General features: G+C 42.7%; 1 protein-coding gene across 5 annotated transcripts in view; it reads right to left on the bottom strand.

Annotated features, from left to right (window-relative positions):
- The window catches only part of LOC135111048 (tyrosine-protein phosphatase 99A-like), a 110,234-nt gene that overhangs the window by 62,698 nt on the left and 27,192 nt on the right, over nucleotides 1–20,344 (bottom strand). For 4 of the 5 annotated variants that reach the window (XM_064023952.1, XM_064023954.1, XM_064023953.1 and 1 more), the window contains exons 2-3: nucleotides 18,086–18,282; nucleotides 14,394–14,508 (exon numbers count right to left, since the gene is read on the bottom strand). In XM_064023952.1, coding sequence (XP_063880022.1) covers nucleotides 14,394–14,508; nucleotides 18,086–18,282 — 312 coding nt within the window. Of the gene's footprint in view, nucleotides 1–4,209; nucleotides 4,378–14,393; nucleotides 14,509–18,085; nucleotides 18,283–20,344 lie in introns of those variants that run through there. The other variant, XM_064023955.1, reaches the window with a different exon arrangement.

Genomic DNA, 20,344 nt, shown 5'->3' with positions numbered 1-20,344 from the left:
AAAAAAAAAACACTGCATCATTACTCCTACTCCTACTACTACTACTACTACTACTACTACTAACAATACACCTATAAACCATACCCAAAGTTCCCACCTCCTAATAAAGCACGGAAGAGTAAATGAGCATAAAAAAATCCCCTTTCCTATGAGACGAATATGCTGTCTAGCGCTATCTCTTACTATGCTATTCCCTGCGTGCGTGCCGTGACATCAGCGAGTGACGGAGATGAAGGAGGGAGCGCGAAGTGATGCGGAGGGTGCGAGAGCTGAAGGGAGAGGCAGGCAGGGGAGTCGTAGGGGGAGAGGGGAAGGAAAAAGAAGGGAAAGGAGAGGTGATGAAGGTGAAGGAAGTTAAGTTAAGGGAAGGAGGAATACGTGGAGATATAAGAAGGGAGATGAAGAAAAATGGAGTTAAAGGAAATTAAATAATGGGAGAGAAGGGAGGTGAATAAGAAATCTAATGAGAAGGAAAGCAGGGCAAAGAAAGGAAGAGGAAAGGAAGGGAAGGAAGATGAAATTACCAGGAAGGATGAGAGAGAGAGAGAGAGAGAGAGAGAGAGAGAGAGAGAGAGAGAGAGAGAGAGAGAGAGAGAGAGAGAGAGAAAACACTGTCTACTGTCAAGGGTCACGGCGCTCCACAGAATCTCACCCCCACTACGCCTGACCCCCGCAAGACCCATTCAGCATCGAGGTCGTATGATCTGTTACTGCCTCACCTCGCTATACCAACCTACCCACTTACCTATACACCCCCAGGTTCGCTATTAATACCACGTAGTCTCCCCTTGTGTGTGTGTGTGTGTGTGTGTGTGTGTGTGTGTGTGTGTGTGTGTGTGTGTGTGTGCGCCCCGCCGGAGGACTTCCCCAACATACCTCCATTCTTTATTTTCCCCCTCCTCCCCCTCTCCTCTCTCTCTCTCTCTCTCTCTCTCTCTCTCTCTCTCTCTCTCTCTCTCAGACTGGCGCAGAAAGTGGCTTTGTTCCCGTCCCAGCTCTACACATCCGTACGGCCGCCTCCATCTCCTCCTCTCTCTCTCTCTCTCTCTCTCTCTCTCTCTCTCTCTCTCTCTCTCTCTCTCTCTCTCTCTCTCCCCCCATGTAATAGACAGGCAGACTCCGAGAGGGAATGTTTATGCAATTCTCTCTATATATACCTCACATATCAAACAGTACGTATACATCTATTTATACCCATCAAGGCGTCAAGTGGCGAGAGAAATGAATGAGCGATGATTCAATACAGGTACTGGGAACAATTATATGCTTGGGCAGCGAAAATAGTGCTATCTGTCAATGGGTCACCAACACCATCTGCCGGTCCAAGGTTAGCGAGATCTCAGGAATGTATCGCTGCCTGATTCATCACCAACAAGGGCAATGGGATGATACTGGTGTCCGGGGAGGTAAAATACAATAGATAAGTATATAGGGAATGGAAAAATGCCACAGAGTAAGTCACAGTAATAAAATGGTGTACGAAAAGAGGCTGAAGTAAATGATGAAGAAAATTAATGCACTGGGTATATATAAAAAAAAAAAAAAAGCTATAGGGAAAAATGTACTAAAAGATTGGGATTAGAAAAAAAAAATAGCAAAGAAAAGGCACAAAAAAAGGAAATGAAGTTTGAGACAACGTAATAACACTGGAAAATGTTGCAAATTGTGGATAAAAAAAAAAGCATAACTAAACCAAAAATATTAAGATACAGAAAAATACATTGAAAAATACACCATTTCCCCCCCCCTATATATACATCCTTTTCCTGCATACCATCATTAATAACCACTTATGGCTGACAGGTCCAAACACTACGTTAAGTACAGCCCACACACAGATCTACGGTAATTACTGGCCGGTCTCATTTGGTTACTGCAGTAGTGAATCCCTTTGGCGTTAATAGCTATTATGTCTCCCCAGCGTGAGGTTTAGGGCCACTGTAACTTCGTCCGCTGTGCTGTTCATAATAAGCGCCCAACCACGACTTGCTTGGCTTGTGAACTGGTGCTGAGGTGTGTGTGTGTGTGTGTGTGTAATGGTATTTTCGCTACGGTAGTATTCATTGTTGCAAGAAACGCGTCCTCAAATCGAAAACCAAAGTATAAGTCCATGATAGTCCGTGATAACTACCCGATACATACACTCATCAAGGTTAGCTGATGTATGATGGCCTAACAGCTCTCGTGCAATCGTTACCGGATGCCGCGTAACCTTCCGCACTCACTCCTACTGTGTTTTGTGCGTTTCCTTAATCCCAAGTCCTCTAATCTACTGACAGTCTTCTCATAAAAGCCTGTCGGTTGAAACACTCCTTGCAGATCAGAGGATTTAAGATTGAAGGAAAAATAAAACAGTGGAAGTGGTTGTGTTGTGTTACTAGACTTCTGACTATGACTATATCTAAAGGTGGGCGTTTTATTGGCCGCTTTCTGGGTTGTTAGGTTATTAATTCTCAACTGGGATTTGTAAACAAGTCTACACAACTGCAAGGTCCTTGAAGCGGTGGTGTTGATGGTATTTGATTTCCACTTTGCTTTACGATAGTGCTGTAATGTTGACACACACACACACACACACACACACACACACACACACACCTGAAAACAAACTCCAGCATCGTCCTTGTCATCAGGATCTACACAAGTGGTATAACACACACACACACACACAAGAAACAAAACCCGAGCATCAGCCTTGTTGTCAGGATCCACACAAACAGTACGGGTAACACATGTTTTTCTTACAGGATGAAATTTATTCTTTTTGTTCTTTTTATAACCATAACTTTTATTGGTGGTCAAGGCCGCCCGGCTATGATCATAACCCGCCCTTGCACTACATACTCGTATAGATCAAAGGTGCCTTCTGTGACGCAGAGAAACGTACTTGCAATAAAAAAGCACGTGGTTTGTGACTTGTGACTCAACACCTTAGTGTCATTAGTTCTCATATGCGGTGAACGTCCAAGTGTCAGTAAGAAACACGTGTCGCCTGTGTCTTGTGTGAACACCGCGGCGGTGTTCACCTGAGCCCTGGCGAGTTAAAGGGCTTTGGAACTTGGAAGCTACCGAGAACAAATTCACACACATAACAGCGGTATTTAATGTGTATTAAAAATGAAGCGGATAAACAGACCGCAATTACCTCCCGGAAGTCTGATATAGTAGTGATTGCAAGTGCGTTATATAAAAAGAAAGACCTACAGATAAGGTGGCACGCTGAAACTGAAGTTCACCTTGGCACATATCAAGACATCGCGTAGAATTTTGTCACTAAGCACTGAGGAATCGCGCTGACTCCCCGAAGCTGTCCACCGTTCCTCGCCACCCTCAGCCTGGTAGTCATGCTGCACTGGTGAAGCAGACAACACGAAGCAGGCGAGGCTGGAGGGGGGGAGACAGGAGCGGCAAGGGGGCAGCATCCGTGGAGCCACAGATCATAAACGATCCTAACAAATTTGCTCCACAACGAAAGTTTTACTTTCACTTGATACGGAAATATATATATATATATATATATATATATATATATATATATATATATATATATATATATATATATATATATATGTAGATATTGATAAACAGACGTGTGTGTGTGTGTGTGTGTGTGTGTGTGTGTGTGTGTGTGTGTGTGTGTGTGTGTAAAGGAACTTTTGGTTACTTCAACCTTTGACCTAAGTTACTAAAATTCTAAAGCACTGTTTACAATGACTGGTATATATTTATGAGACACACACACACACACACACACACACACACACACACACACACACACACACACAGCATCCCGGGTCAGCAGCACCGCCGCCGACACCGCCACGGTATTAACATACAACAGAATGCGACCAGGCATTGGCATCACATTCCTGCTGGAAGTATGGCCGAAGCGCCCACCACTACCCGCCTCACGGGGACCAAACCTGCAGCAGCAGTGTGTGTGTGTGTGTGTATGTACCTGACGGTCACTACTCCCACACATCGTCTATTGATTTTTAACACAGGCACACCACAGCACAAGGTCATCGTTGGCTCAAAACTGGCGCGGATTCAAACTCGAGACAGCAAGACCTCTACTGAAGGAGGAGTAACACAGGGCAGGAAGACGCGGCACACAACACAAATTGAAGTCTAGTCTCCCAGCGAGCAGCGTGCGGTGCTCGGGGCCCAACACACCGCCTCGCTACTTCACACACACCACTCACTTACCCTTCTCATCATCGTCCATGTCGCACTTCACTAACACAACACATAATAACAGAAGACCAAAAGTTCCAAGGTAAGTCATATTAAAAAAAAAAAAATTTATGTTCTATACAATTAGCACGGAACAGCCCACGCACATCCACCCTCTCCCATGGTTGCCGATACACTGTTGTGTTGGCCCGCCGCCATCTCACGTGATGCTCGCATCAGTGTTCGAAAAGGCCTTCCAGTAAATGTAAACATTGGTTGTTTCGGAGAGTTATGACATTCCTGTGTCATTAATAAAATACTACTTAATTTATATATCATGACTGTAACAATTGTTAACCTTATCCGAACACGATAGCAACAGAACAATCCAAAACATGTCAAGTAGGGAACAACGTACTGGAACACCACATATGCCATCCTTGCTCGAAGGTCACGGAAAAGCAGTGATTGATTTTTGCTTTAGGATGATTTCTTTAATGTTGTAGAATCAAATGAAGCTCAAGTAGGTTAAACATATAGCTGAAAAAAAAATATTAATAAATTTCTGCATAACATAATTATTTATAAATGAAGAGGAGGGAGTAGTGGTGGACTAAAAGTGCTTTTTTGACATTTCTGAAATTAACCATGGATGTGCATTATGTTGAATGAATGAATGAATGAATGAATGAATGAATGAATGTGTGTGTGTGTGTGTGTGTGTGTGTGTGTGTGTCATTGTTTATTTTCATTCACTTATTTATTTACTCATTAATTTTTCTTTACAGGTTCTCCACAGGCTCCTCATTCATACAGCACACCTTAGTCTGATTTTGCTAAAGAGAGTTGAGGCACAGACGAGGACCTGTCAGTCACATGAACACCTATGTGGCAGTGTAAGAAACACTAATATGTACGGCAAATTTACAAAGGTATATGATACGTATGAAACGAAGCACTTTCTGTTCTTACTGTAGATAGATAGGAATGAATAAGTGTACTAAAGTTGTGTACTATTTAAGATTACAGTTTTTTTTTTCTATCGTGACGAATTATGTCCAAATCAGATATGAAACGATAGAAATTTAATTAACCTTATTAATTGGTGTGTGTGTGTGTGTGTGTGTGTGTGTGTGTTGTCAGACTCGCGCCTGTATTCCTTGTAGCCAGGTCCGACTAAGGGCGAGTGGGCCCGCCATCACATCATCTGAATGCTTTTGTGGCAGCCCACAAGGCCAACAATTGAATGGTTGCGGCCTCTTTGAAAGTAACCCACGATGAAGATAGGCTTCCTACTTGCCACTTGCTGAACCCTGGCATACGATATTGACCTGAGGACGGGGTGGGCGGCCAGGACAAGCAGGTGAGGGGGAGGAGGGGTGGGGAAACGGCGACGGGGTAATTGACGGCCGGAACTGGGACAAAGCTCCACCTGTCACCTAATTCAGAATAATATGAGATACTTCGATGGGTTCGCTGCTGCAGAGGCTTGTCTCGAGCGTTGGCGGACCGGCTTATAATGGAAGGGTGCATGTGATGCGGCAGAGGTGCCCCGTGGGCCGAGAGGGAGGTCAATGTCGAGGGTAGTGAGGGAGTGGCGGCCGCCGGCGACACCTGGCACTTACATCAGCTGGTCTTGCCACTTCTCTTGTTTTCAGTATATTCTCCCAGCCCAGCTGTCTCCTTTCAGCTTAGTGCGCCCCTCCGGCTAAGTACTGTGGTTGAGTAAGCGACGACGTATGATTTGGTGACTCCACTGGTGCTATTCTGGCATTTTATGAGGCAGGTAAGACCTGAATATACACTGTTAGGTAACGCCAGGTTCCTTTCCCTCCGTCCCTCCCCCTCCAAGCCTCCCGGCGTGGACGGTGTCGGTCTGTCTCTGTTTCCACGCTGTTCCTCTTCCCTTTCTCCTTCAGCGGGCACGCCAGCATATGTTTCCAAGACACAATTCATCTGCTATGCATTAAAACTTTCATAAATGATGCAAAAAAAAAATATTAATGTAAATGCATCTGCATCCTACAAAATCCGTCATATTAACTATGAGTAAAGAGACACTAGTTTTTATATTAATACCTGCTTATTTTAATACTTGCTTATATTAATGTACAGATTTCTCTTTTAAGCGAATACTGATAGGATTTTTAGAATAAACTTAATCAGGGAGAGAAAAATAAAATAATAGCAAGTTCACTGTAACTCTATTGTGGAGATGGACAATTAAGTTTCATACGAGCGTCATTCTGTGTTCTGGGGTATCCTGCTCCTCCCACATGAAGGGCAAGCTGGTGACGAACACACAGGGCAAGGGGGAGAAAAAAAAAAAAAACTTCACGCAGCCCTGCACTGACACGTCTCGTAATTCCTGTGCTGGCGGTATCTTGAAACTTTTGTGTCAATACTCGGTGAACGTTTGTGTAAACGTGTGTGTGTGTGTGTGTGTGTGTGTGTGTGTGTGTGTGTTCAGTAACGAAAATGACAACCCACGAAACAGTGGAAGCGTAACAAAGATGAGTTTCAGTGTGCAGACATTTCACAGTATTGTTTGAGTTAGGCGTCGCTTTTCAGATATAGTAATTGTTATGGAACTACAGAAAACTTTTTAAGGGTATTCCATGATATTTCAAGGGAGTGCATAGACTCGACGCTCTCCTCCAAACACCGACGCTTTGCGGGCAATCTGCGCCTCACATTGTACGTGTTCATCTGTAAATCTGTCTTATCGCTGCTGACTGGAAACATGGAAAGGGACCCTACATCCAGCACACACACCGCGTTGACGAAGTAAAGAGTGGTGTCGTAAGAGCCTCCGCACGCACTGGTCCTTTCCGTCCAGCCACTAACACTATACCATGCAGTATACTAATTCGCTAAACAATTATACTGCAAGCTTGCACACGCACGATAAAAATCATCTTACAACTACACATTGTTGAAATAATGACAATGAATAAAAAAAAAAAAAAAAAAAATAGAAAAAAAAAAATAAAAAAAGAAAAAAAAATAAATAAATAAATGATGCCATTACGAAAAACAAACTTATACATAAGCCAAACACAGTCATATTCAACTAGTACTTTGAAGTGAAGCACGGCAAACTTGGTGACGAACCTAGTGACAGACGTGGTGGCGGTCTGATCACCCTCATACAGACACACACACACACACACACACACACAGACTGAAAAGTACAGTAACAGCCTGATCACCCTTACACCCCATCACCCTCCCCTTCGCTAACACAGACACGCACAGACCTAGCAGTGCCTTGAACGTCATTACACAATCACACTTACTTTCACCGACACTGGGGCACGTGGAGTAACGCTACCATCACAGAGAGGTACAGAGATGCAGAGACTAGAAGATAAGATTAATATACAGCAGGCAGTGTATAAATCTTGCTGAAGGCAGTCAAGAGAACGTACATTTGTATACGTCTATTGTTGTCACCAGGAGTTATCGATACGACATCCTCTACACAAGGAAACTCATAAGGGAAGAAACCCCTGGGAGGAAATAAAAAAAAAGTACTGTTGACGACTAAAAGTGAAAAGGGAAAAGGAAGAAGGGAACGGAAGCTGAGAAAAAGAAGGCATTTCTTAAAGATTTAGGTGCTTTTTTATGAATGAGGAACCCTGGTCAATGAAAACAAAACTAAGAAGAAAAAAGTTTATTATAGGTGCCAGTTCTTAAAGAGGATAGTCGGAAAGGAAATAGTTTTTTACTCCCGTGAAGAATAAACAATGCGAAAAGGAATTTTTGGCGTCTTAGGAAGGTTACAGAGAGAGAGAGAGAGAGAGAGAGAGAGAGAGAGAGAGAGAGAGAGAGAGAGAGAGAGAGAGAGAGAGAGAGAGAGAGAGAGAAATTAGGTCACCAGTCTAAGAAAGCTTGCATAACCTCCCAATCCCTAAAAACCACAGCTGCTTCTCGATCCCTTTCCCTACACAACTCCCCTGGGTGTAGCACGGGCAAGTCTCAACGTGTTCAGACATCCAAAGCTAAAGAACTGCTCCGCTCATCCAATTAAGTAAGTGTCAAGACCTCCCTCCCACGTGAGTAAAGGTAATAAACTGGTCTAACACATTTGATTTGTTCCTCTCCCACGCACGTAAAGCTAATGGACACCTCCTACACATCTTTAGCTAATAAAAAACTTCTATACGTTCTTGTAATCCCTCCCTCCCACGTATGCAATTCATTATCAATGCAGTTCATAGCCAACACCTCCCACGCTATCTCACACACATTATAATGATTCCTCCCTCCCACGTATAAGGTCAGTAATCAATACCGTCCACGAATGTAAAGCTTCCGTCTCATTTTTAAAGCACATGACTAACAACACATACGAATGACTAATATCAAAGCCACACGCGATCTTTATACATTCAAAGGCTTGATCTCCCTTTGTTTAGTCTCCACACAATACACACTACCATGAATCCTGCCAATCCTAGAGATGGACTTGTATTATCCCTCCCTCAATGACACCGAACCTTTAAAACTTGAAAATAAAACATTTAAAATACCACCACCACCACTACCATCACCACCAACACTACCAACAACAACAACAGAAGCAACAACACAAGCCTACAAGTGAGCAACCACGCTGACGTCTTGCATTGAGACAGAAACATACCTAATTTCAGGCAGCAAGATCACAAGAGGAGCTCACTCAATTTATGGTGCCTGGGCAAATATTCTGATCACTCATACTACTGTTTGCCAGAGATAGAGAGAAAGAGAGAGAAAATATAGGACCTCATAACAAAATCCTCAATGTGACACCTTTACCTGCAGTCACATCACCACCTTAAACACTCAAAGTCTTCTCCCAAGCACAGCCATACGAGTACAAGCCGGCCTCCTCGCAACACGCATCCCTCGCAGGAAACACACGCGAGAGAGGAACCCAAGCACACGTGTCCATCAGATATCGTTACAGACACCATCTCGCCATTACTAGTTAAGCCCATATTCTTTAACATTTCTGCGCCACACCTCCACTACTTTCAAAAGGCTCTGGTTGAAGTGACACGGGTTTTTAAGGATGTTTTATAGGTCTAGTGACAGATTAGTACGATTTCTACATTTATGATAGGAGAGAGAGATTTGAAAACCCGGGTAATGTGTAATGTGGACCTTGAAAATAGTCGTGGTGAGAGAGCTAAGGGTTTCTGAATACATACCTTTGTGACATGCAAATCTAACTTCCACAAGACTCATCTGTTCCGCACCACACACCACCGCAAACCACCACGCACCTCACGCGTTTCACTCACACGGACGTCCTACTACATGATAACCGCAAAGGAAATTCGGGAACACCTGGCCAGAGGAGCTATCACGTCAACGGTCCACTGGCTTTGTGAATGCAGCAGAGATACCCACAGCTCAAGTAATATCAACACCCCTCCAAAGATTCAGGTTTAAGATAATTTCACTTAACTTTCACAATGCTTAACTTGTGTTTGCTTTTGGATTATCCGTTTGAACTTCCCTTCTTTCTTTCTTTTGGGACTGGCACTCTCAATGGATCTTTGTCTTCACTCTATTTGTTGCCCTTGGCCAGTGTCCCTCTTTCATGAAAAAAATAAAAAGTTTGTCTCAATTACTCCTATTTGAATATTAATATCAAAGTCTTTCTTCGAACCTTTCCTGTAAAATAAAGCCTCAAGACACTCCCTCAGTAAGACAGGAGATTCGCGCAAGGCTGGTGTGCTCGAGGAAAGGAAACATGAGGCGTCGATGAAGATACAACAGGCAGGTATTCTGAAATACTTCTGCCTGCACCTCCACAAACTTTCAGAAGTCTCTAGTTGAAGTCAAAGGGATTTTTAAATGTGTTTTTATAGTTCTAGTGACAGATCAATAAGATTTCTAAATTATTAACAGGGCAAACACTCTCGAGAACCAGCCTAATCATCTCTGTGGCATTGGAAAATAGCTGTGGTGAGGGAGCAAAGCGGTTCTGAATAAGGGCCACAATTTGACAAGAAAGATGCAGCCAGACTACGCACATCATCGTGACAGAATGCAAATCACTCCCTCCACACCGCGGTAGTTCTGTCAGACTTTCAAAGAGCGTTGAACGAGCAGACCAGGAGTGGGAAGAACTGGACGGAGTGACAGTGACCAAAATCCTGAGAGACAGTGAGGGCTGTGATGTGATGCGTGGCCCAGTCTTGGAACACTGTACTGAGAGGTGCCTAGTAGTGAAGTATATGTATAAAAATTTGAGAGTTTCGACTGGTAATGTTTTTTTTTTATTCATTCAGCATGTTTTTTTTTTGTGGGTAATCTTAAAAATAAACTGGGACTGATATAACTGCGTCCCTAGCACAGTAATGATGAAACAGGATGAGATGATTCTGTTATGTTGCTGTGCTGCATGTGGTATGGAGAATGTCTAGTAAGCGCGCGCGCGCGCGCGTGTGTGTGTGTGTGTGTGTGTGTGTGTGTGTGTGTGTGTGTGTGTGTGTGTGTGTGTGTGTGTGTGTGTGTGTGTGTGTGTGTGTGTGTTGCAGTGGCGCCTTGTAGAGTCTCTTATTCTTTTGTGTCATTATCTTCAGTATTTATTTATTTATCTATTTTATGTAGAAGGAGCACCGGGCAATGGCAAAAAAAAAAAAAAAAAAAAAATACAAGAAAAAAGAGCTCCAATGATGTCTCAGTCCCATACTACCATGCGCAATATCTATCAGCGTGGAAATTACGTGGAACCTTGCTAGAAATTAATTGTTTAGAAGAGAGCCTGTTGGGTGGATGTTAACTTATCTATCTTAGCTCTCTGTCAGGTCTAGTCGGCTGGATATTGGCTTCTCTATCTTATCTCTGTCAGGTAAGGTCTTGGGGGGTCATTCATTTATGTTATCTCTGTCGTGGCATGCTGGGTGGAGCATTTCTTTATCTCTCTGTCAGGTCCACTTGAATTTATAATTTATCTATCTTATCTCCCTGTCCCTGTCTTATATCTTCTTTTTTGTGCAAATATGACAAGTGAATCCTACCGTGTGCACTTTCATTTAACATTCACGTATTCAGACACGCAGGTATGCACGAATTTATGGTGTCTCAGATGTACTGGTGGCGTGGGAATACTGTCAGCGCAACACTCAGACGCAATGTAGCGAGCATGCACACTCACTCTGCAGGTGTCGTACAAAAAGACGTCAACTTGAACTGAATTTAACTAAAGAGGTAGTGCACGGAAAGCACCTGGCGAGACCGAAGCAGCAGGTGTCATAAGGCTGAGGGAGGGCAGAGGTGAAGATCTGAAGGGGTATCCGTATGACCATATTCTGAAACGCTTATGTCCTGCACCCCTTACAAGTTTCAGAAGACCTTAAGTAAAGTTACACTGCTTTTTAATGGTGTTTTTATGGTTCTAGTGATAGATTAACAAGATTTCTACGTTGTTAACAGAAGAAAACACTCTTGAGAACCCGGATAATCATCTGTGTGACCTTTGAAAACAGTAATGCTGGGAGAGCAAAGTTTTTTTTTTTTTGAATACGGAACATAGAGCTACACCACAATAGCAGCTAGACATAAAGGCAGGGTCTTCGAGGGAGGAGGAGGAGGAGGAGGAGGAGGAGGAGGAGGAGGAGGAGGAGGAGGTTGAATAAAGTAAGATAGAAATGTTTGTTCAGTGATGTTCGAGTGTAGTAAATATTTCTTGATCGTCCAATAAGATGAAACATTAATTTTAATCTGAATTTACACCAGGAAATTATAAATCTACTCACTATTTCAGAGAGAGAGAGAGAGAGAGAGAGAGAGAGAGAGAGAGAGAGAGAGAGAGAGAGAGAGAGAGAGAGAGAGAGAGAGAGAGAGAGAGAATGCAGCCGTGACATAATTTCGTAATCACACAATCTCCACTCCGCTGTACCAAGAGACTCGAGGGGCTGACGGAGGCATCTTCAGGTGTGGGATGCAAAAGGTGACGAAATAAGAGAGACAAAAGGAGGACTCTGGGAAGGCGGCGGACGTGATTACAACGTTGATGTGATGATGATTATTCTGACGTCAAGGAAGCGCATTAGTTTTGCAAATCATGCATTATCTAGACACGGGGAGAGAGAGAGAGAGAGAGAGAGAGAGAGAGAGAGAGAGAGAGAGAGAGAGAGAGAGAGAGAGAGAGAGAGAGAGAGAGAGAGAGAGAACATACATAAGAATATAAGGGAAGCTGCTTATAAACAATTACAGTCAAGCCTACATGTGGCCTGAAAAAAGAAAAAAAAAAATAAATAAATCTTCCCATTTCCACCTATCATTCTCCTCCATAAATGTGTCTAATCTTCTTTTAAAGCTCCCTCATGAGTCAACACTAACAGCTTCATTACTGAGTCCATTCCATTCATCTACCACTCTGCCTGAGAACCAATTCCGGCCTGTCTCTTTTTTCAATTCTAATTTCTCAAGCTTGATCCTAATATTTCTTGTTTTATCCTGGTTACTGATCCTGAGAATTTGTTAACACATGAAACCGGACAGTGCTAGATATACACGTCAACAAATACACACGCAGTACACACATAAGTAAATAAAAATATGAGAGAAGAGGTAAACGGATGAAAATAACAGACAGAGAGTTGAATACTTTAGAAGCTCACTGTTCACGACACAGGTGGAAGCGTGACTGGCGGACAGGTGTGCCATATGACGTGATGGAAGAGATGGATATACCAGATTACAACGCCAGTGGTGGTAAGAGATGATGGTCAGTGATGGAAGGAAGGGGGATTAATGTTGCAGCCTCCACACACACACTCTTAAGGGCCATTCCTTGAAGAAAAAAAAAAAAAAATAAATAAATAAAAAATAAATAAATAAATAAAAATAAATAAAAATAAATAAATAAATAAAATAAATAAATAAACAAATATGATCTTATCTTTTCTTTAGGTTAACAACAAGTCAACTATCAAAAATTTGTGCTCATGTCTCCTCGCTGTAATAACAAATACTTACATATTTCGCTTTTGTAAATTCACCTTACGCTATTACAAAAACTCGCCATCTCACGGTTTCTTCACGACAACAGCAACGAAGCACTTCACTACGTGGTAAACATCTAGATTCTAGAGAAACTGTGCTACATCTCGGTCACGACAACTACCTCCTTCCAATCATTACCTCCGTCCACCACGAAGTAATTTAGCATTAACAACTTCACTTGAATTACTGGACAAAAACTCTAAGAAGACACGAACATACTGGAAGCCACAAGAAGCCAATAGGCATACGCTTGGCTTTCACCCTCGCCAAATCTTAGTTCACTTATCATTACTGTCCATAAATTTGTCTAATCTTCTCTTCAAGTCTGTTCCAGTAATCCACCAGTTCTGTCTGAGTCTGTTCCAGTAATCTACCAGTTGTGTTCATTGTCCTTTCAGATCAACTAATGTATATTTAATTTCTTCAGATACACTTCTCAGATGGTCATGTATATCTTAATTCCTTGCTTATACGATACATATTACTTTAGTCTCTCTCTCTCTCTCGTGTGTGTGTGAGTGTGTGTGTGTGTGTGTGTGTGTGTGTAGGGGAGCTGCACGTGTGGGACGCTCAAGCTTTTGTTCCAACACTCGCGTTTTATAACATCCCTTGAGGCGGCGGTGGGGCGGACTGCTAGATATACGATCTTGGCTGAACCTATTGATGAGGCATACGAAGAGCGCCTCGGGGACATGGCCAGACGATGCACAAAGCTCACGAGATAACGGAGAGAACGTGGCAGGAGCGAGAGGTTCATGTGTGGGTGTGTAGGTGTGTGGAAAGCAGGTCAGGTTGTGGATACAGTCGTGCACTTGTTACTGGTCAGAAGCTGCGCCGTTTCTCAAATTAAGACTCTTCCTCAGTGCGAGATTCCTATGAGTATATGCTCAAAGGTTTATATATTTGTGGAGTTTAAGTAATATTGTTGTAATAGTTGGTACGATTTTCTGTACAAGCATGTTTGATTCAGATTTGGTGAAGGAAAGTAAAGTGTAGTCAATAAAATATCTATCTATCTATCTATCTGTTTATCTATCTATTCTATTAAGATTTTTGTTAGATAGCTCCCTTCCCTAAACTCACAAGAATTAGAAAGTTGCTGAAAGACGGGACACCACGAACTTCATTCCGTCCTGCAAAAGATGTAATTTGGTTAGAACAGTAAGGTAAACACACACACACACACACACACACACACACACACTTACCGCCCTCGTCGGTCATGACAGCTACAGTGGAAGTGGGTCCCAGTCCTTCAGGGTTGATCACTTGTAGCGACACCAGGTACTGAGTGTATGTCCTCAGGTTTGTGACCTTGTGACTCTGAAAAAACCAGGGGAAGGGTGAGTGTGGGTAAGGGCGTGCCAGGCTGGGTGCACTCCCCTCCCTCAGGGGCCACCTTGGTGCGACGCCCATGCTCCAAGTAGCTCGTGGTCCTTGACATAAGTTTATAGTGGCATAGACAATCTTTGAACTCTTGAGTTAAATACTTGACAGGTGGTATTCATTTAGCATGGTGAGTGTACGTTGATGAGCCACTTGTACCTGGAGCAGTGCGTGGCCTGTAAAACAAACACACTTGGAACGGGCAAAGGGAGGCATACCCTTCCGCATGTGCTTGATTTACCACGGAAGCCACAGAGCGTCCGCCACACCACGCGAACCATCTGAGTTGTGGTTCTGTGCCCCGCACCCAGCTTTCGTTACTACTTCCTTGTCCTACGCGTGGTGGTCACACAGCTACACTACACAAAACCCATGCACTAAGTAAGCATGAAAATAATCAAGTTAGGGTGAGTGCATTATCATGTAAGCTTCATGCTTCAGTACTGCATGCATTAACGTCAATATCTGTTAAAAGTAAAGGTAACTGTTAGTTGAGCAATATTAAAGAAAGATTTACAGTATTTCAGATGAAAAGTACGTAGAGCAAGACCAGAAAGGAGGGAAGGATTGAGTGAGCTGGCCTTAAAGAGACTCAAAGAAAACGTACCCAAAAATACGTTTGAGAAAACGAGTATTATGGATGGACTATTGTAGAATCCTAAACCCAGGCAACTGTGATGTGTATATTTCTGAATCATAGTAAGCATTATATATATATATATATATATATATATATATATATATATATATATATATATATATATATATATATATATATATAATATATATATATATATATATATATATATATATATATATATATATATATATATATATATATATATACCGATGTATAATTTTGCAAATATACCGATTTCTTGATATAAATTAAATTGATTACTCTTGTGAAGGTTAAGCACAATACATAATTATTTCACAGCAGAATTTTCTTCCCTCCTTACAGCTGAGAGACGCTGCAAAAATATTTACTTTTATTTATTTATTTTTTTTCAACTGCAGTAACGGCAACAAGCCGAAAGCATTTAACAGGAGCTCCATAACTTATGCCTGTGTTTCTTTCTTTTTTTTTCTTATTTAATCAACATTATCTTATACTAACGTAAGCAATGCCAGAAGCACTGCTGCTTAGGAAACTGCTATTTTCAGCGCAGTGTCTGATCCATGCTGGTGACGGTCCAGCAGTGACCCAGTTATGACAGGGCACGCACCGGGCCCCGGGGACGGACGTAGCCCACCGGCCGCCCCGCACCTCCATTGCCTAGATCCTCTTTCTTTTTTTTTTTTTTCATGTAGGAGGGACACTGACCAAGGGCAACGAAAATCCAATAATAAAATGCCCACTGAAATGCCAGTCCCATAAAAGGGTCCAAAGCGGTAGCAAAAAATTGAAGGATAAGCGTCTTGAAACCTCCCTCTTGAAGGAATTCAAGTCATAGGAAGGTGGAAATACAGAAGCAGGCGGGAGTTCCAGAGTTTACCAGAGAAAGGGATGAATGATTGAGAATACTGTTAACTCTTGCGTTAGAGAGGTGGACAGAACGGGGGTGAGAAAAAGAAGAAAGTCTTGTGCAGCGAGGCCGCGGGAGGAGGGGAGGCATGCAGTTAGTAAGATCAGAAGAGCAGTTAGCATGAAAATAGCGGTAGAAGACAGCTAGAGATGCAACACTGCGACGATGAGAGAGAGGCTGAAGACAGTCAGTTAGAGGAGAGGAGTTGATGAGACGAAAAGCTTTTGATTCCACCCTGTCTAGAAGAGCAGTATTCTTCAATGACACTCAACTGTTCCCCTCTTCTACACTGAACATCCTCGGTCTGTCCTTTACTGGAACTTATCTGAACTGGAAACTTCACATCTCATCTCTAGCTAAAACAGCTTCTATGAAGTTAGGTGTTCTGAGACGTCTCCGCCAGTTTTTCTCACCCCACCAGTTGTTAACTCTGTACAAGGGCCTTATCCGTCCATGTATGGAGTATGCTTCACTTGTCTGGGGGGTTCCACTCATACTGCTCTTCTAGACAGGGTGGAATCAAAAGCTTTTCGTCTCATCAACTCCTCTCCTCTAACTGACTGTCTTCAGCCTCTCTCTCATCGCCGCAATGTTGCATCTCTAGCTGTCTTCTACCGCTTTTATCATGCTAAGTGCTCTTCTGATCTTGCTAACTGCATGCCTCCTCTCCTCACGCGGCCTCGCTGCACAAGACTTTCTTCTGTCTCTCACCCCCATTCTGTCCACCTCTCTAACGCAAGAGTTAACCAGTATTATCAATCATTCATCCCTTTCTCTGGTAAACTCTGGAACTCCCTGCCTGCTTCTGTATTTCCACCTTCCTATGACTTGAATTCCTTCAAGAGGGAGGTTTCAAGACACATATCCTTCAATTTTTGACTACCGCTTTGGACTCTTTTATGGGACTGGCATTTCAGTGGGCATTTTTTTTTATTGGATTTTTGTTGCCCTTGGCCAGTGTCCCTCATACATGAAAGAAAAGAAAAAAAAAAAGAAAAAAAAAAAAATAAAAAGCCCTGCTAGAGATTTCACGACGCAGCGACACACAAGAGAGGCGTCAGGTGGAGCGTGGCGAGGAGGGGCCGGGAGGGCGGGGCAGCGGGCGGGTGGGCTGCTGTAAGGCAAGTGTGGGTTACTTTGGGTTTAGTTTATAAACAACTACGATGATTCGTTAGTCAGGGATAATGACATGCCATTACTGAGATAATGATGCCTCTTCTGATTAGCGGGTCATTAACATTCATGGAAAACATGGATTTGCCTTGTTTACAACGCCAAGTCTGCGGCCTGTACACACAACCCTTAATATTAACCCCATTAGTGTATATAAATGAGCCCACTTTACACACACACACACACACACACACACACACAGCCATCCAGCAGCAACACGCCCATACATGTTCACCACCCACCCACACACATGGTTACATCCACCACATCTTCCACTTTTCCCACGCCTGTGATCTCCGGATAAGCCTATATAAACCTATATATGCATATATAAACCTATACCCTCTTTACTATATAAACCTATAGCCTCTTTACGTGGCTGTCCAAATATCGCCTCCCGTTTCCCTCTGAGACACACAAACACACACACACACACACACACACACACACACACACACACACACACACACACACATCCATCCATCCACCCAGACACATACGTCTCACTATCTACACCAAGAAAGATTGTGTGAGTTGTTCTTTAGCTTATTTTATCTACACACACACACACACACACACACACACACACACATACACACACACACACAGACACACACACACACACACACACACACACACACACACACACACACACACACACACACACACACACACACACACACAAATGAGGTAGTTAGTAGTAGCAATGTTCCGCCGCGGGGGCCGGTGGTGGTGGTGGCAGTGGGTGGCCTCAACCTGCCACTGCCAGCCAACCAGCCAGCCATACCGACCCCGTCTCCCTGGACACTCACGGTCACTGTCGGATCCCTGATGGTAACGTTCACCACTTGGTCGTCCCGCGGGCTGACTATATCCCTCGGCCGGAGCAGGATCTGGTAGCCCAAGAACTCCCCGTGTATAGTGGAGTAGTTGGGCGCCTTCCAGTGTAGCTCCAGACTAGTGGACGAAGCGTTGTGGGCCGCCGTGAAGATTGGTTTCCCTTCCGGCACTGAAAGAGATGGGTGAGGTTACTGGACGGAGCGACACTAAGGAATGCAAAGGAAGAACAGGAAGTAGTAGATCTATATGTACAGTACTTGTCCTTATGAGGTTGGTTTATGTAGGATACGTTACACTGTCTAAAGGTGGTAAAGGTGGTATGTATGTATGTATGTATGTATGTATGCATGTATGTATGTATGTATGTACAATTTCATGGTGTGTGTAGGTAAGGTGATACGGGGGCTTTCTCGTGTACATGCAAATGAACACTACAAAAATAGACAACAACAACAACAACAACAACAACAACAACAACAACAACAACAACAACATAATATATGTACATGTCTCTCTTTTTGGAACACCCTCATCAGTAGTGATACGCGATATACTCGTACTTGTATCTCGGTGACCTTTCCACCTGCAGCGACCTGTATAGGGGAGTGTGGGTAGAGCTGTGGGTGTGCTTTGGTGTACACGGTGATGTTGGTTTTGTTTATAAAGGTATGAGGGTATTAATAACTGTGATGCTTACTACTACTACTACTACTACTACTACTACTACTACTACTACTACTACTACAACTACTACTACTATAGATTCAGAGGCAGCAGATAAGATTGAAGGAGTATATGATATTATAGATCAGAGTAATCATCCCAATATATCTTATAGAGTGAAAGCAAAAAGATGAGAAGATAAAGGTGAAAGATCTATAATGCTCGAACCATCTCACCTTTTTTTTTTTTTTCACGATCTCGTATTAATTTATTTATTCATCAATCTAACGCAAACACAAATGGATCCTCATATTATTTGCTCCTAATATACTACTATTTCTGAAAGAGTATTTAAAAGCATGTATATATATATATTAGTAAGCCTGCTCGGTTCGTTTTTTTTTAAATTTTTTTTATTTGGAGTTTTTACGGCAATGAAATAGAATTTGGCACGTGAAACTTAAAAAAAAAAAAAAAAACTATGAAAATGCGTGGAATGACTGGTAACATATACGGAAAAATATAGATTTCAAAACGTCATACTTAATCATTAAAAAAATAAATAAAAAATAAAATTAAAAATCAAACCAATCCCACACCTTCTATCCTCCCTCTAGGTTATTTATTTATTTTTTTCCATATATTTCTTTTTTTTTTTTTTCACGTTGGGACTAGCACGACGAATATCTACATTTGCAACCCGTAGAATTAAACATATATTCTTTCCTCACACACCTTACCACCACCACCACCACCACCACCACCACCACACCAACAACGATCAACAGAACACACTCTGTTACCTTACATATAATTAAAATCCCTTATTATATTTCCATATTTTTCATTCCCTCACCACACACAGACGCACACACACAGAGAGACACGTGTCACCCACCACCACCATCGTCCTCGGGGCAAAACACAACCCTCGGCACCAAAATCTAATTACAGTGGATGTCAATCTCCGACCGGACTTTGGGGGAGCTGACACATATTGCACGTCACCTGCTGCCAGTCACACCCAGCCACAATAACTGCTGTCTAATCTCTGCTTTATAAGGGAGCGAAACGAGGAGGAAGACGGGATAAACAGGGGGGGTGGCAACTTCAACTTCTCTTCTACGTTTTCTATAATCGGGTATGGACAAGCTCAGTATGCAGTAATGGAGGGAGGGTGTGTCTTTGTACGTATGCCATCTGATACAGTGAGTTATCAGGGAACAGGTAATGTTGGGAGTGTGATCAAGGGAAAGGAGGCACACAAAGGCAAGAGAGGCGTTTGTGTGGCAATAGTTCTCGTAGAGGAGGAGGAGGAATGCAGGAGATATGTGTGTGTGTGTGTGTGTGTGAAGTAGCTACCCTTACTATACCTCACGCACCTGTCTCAACACTCACTCATTAACCTGCTGTCAAATAATGTTTCATTGACACATTTTGCTTAGTTTGCACGCATATATGAGTTTTGGCACCCTACGAGATGTGTATCCCGTAAGTAATCATCTAATTCTACAGGTGAACATACATAATAAACATGTGAATAAATCCTTTTCCTTCCATGGCCTACG

This window comes from Scylla paramamosain, chromosome 21 (assembly GCF_035594125.1).
Source record: "Scylla paramamosain isolate STU-SP2022 chromosome 21, ASM3559412v1, whole genome shotgun sequence".
NCBI classification, from domain to species: domain Eukaryota; kingdom Metazoa; phylum Arthropoda; class Malacostraca; order Decapoda; family Portunidae; genus Scylla; species Scylla paramamosain.
This window is presented reverse-complemented; position numbering and strand designations above follow the sequence as displayed.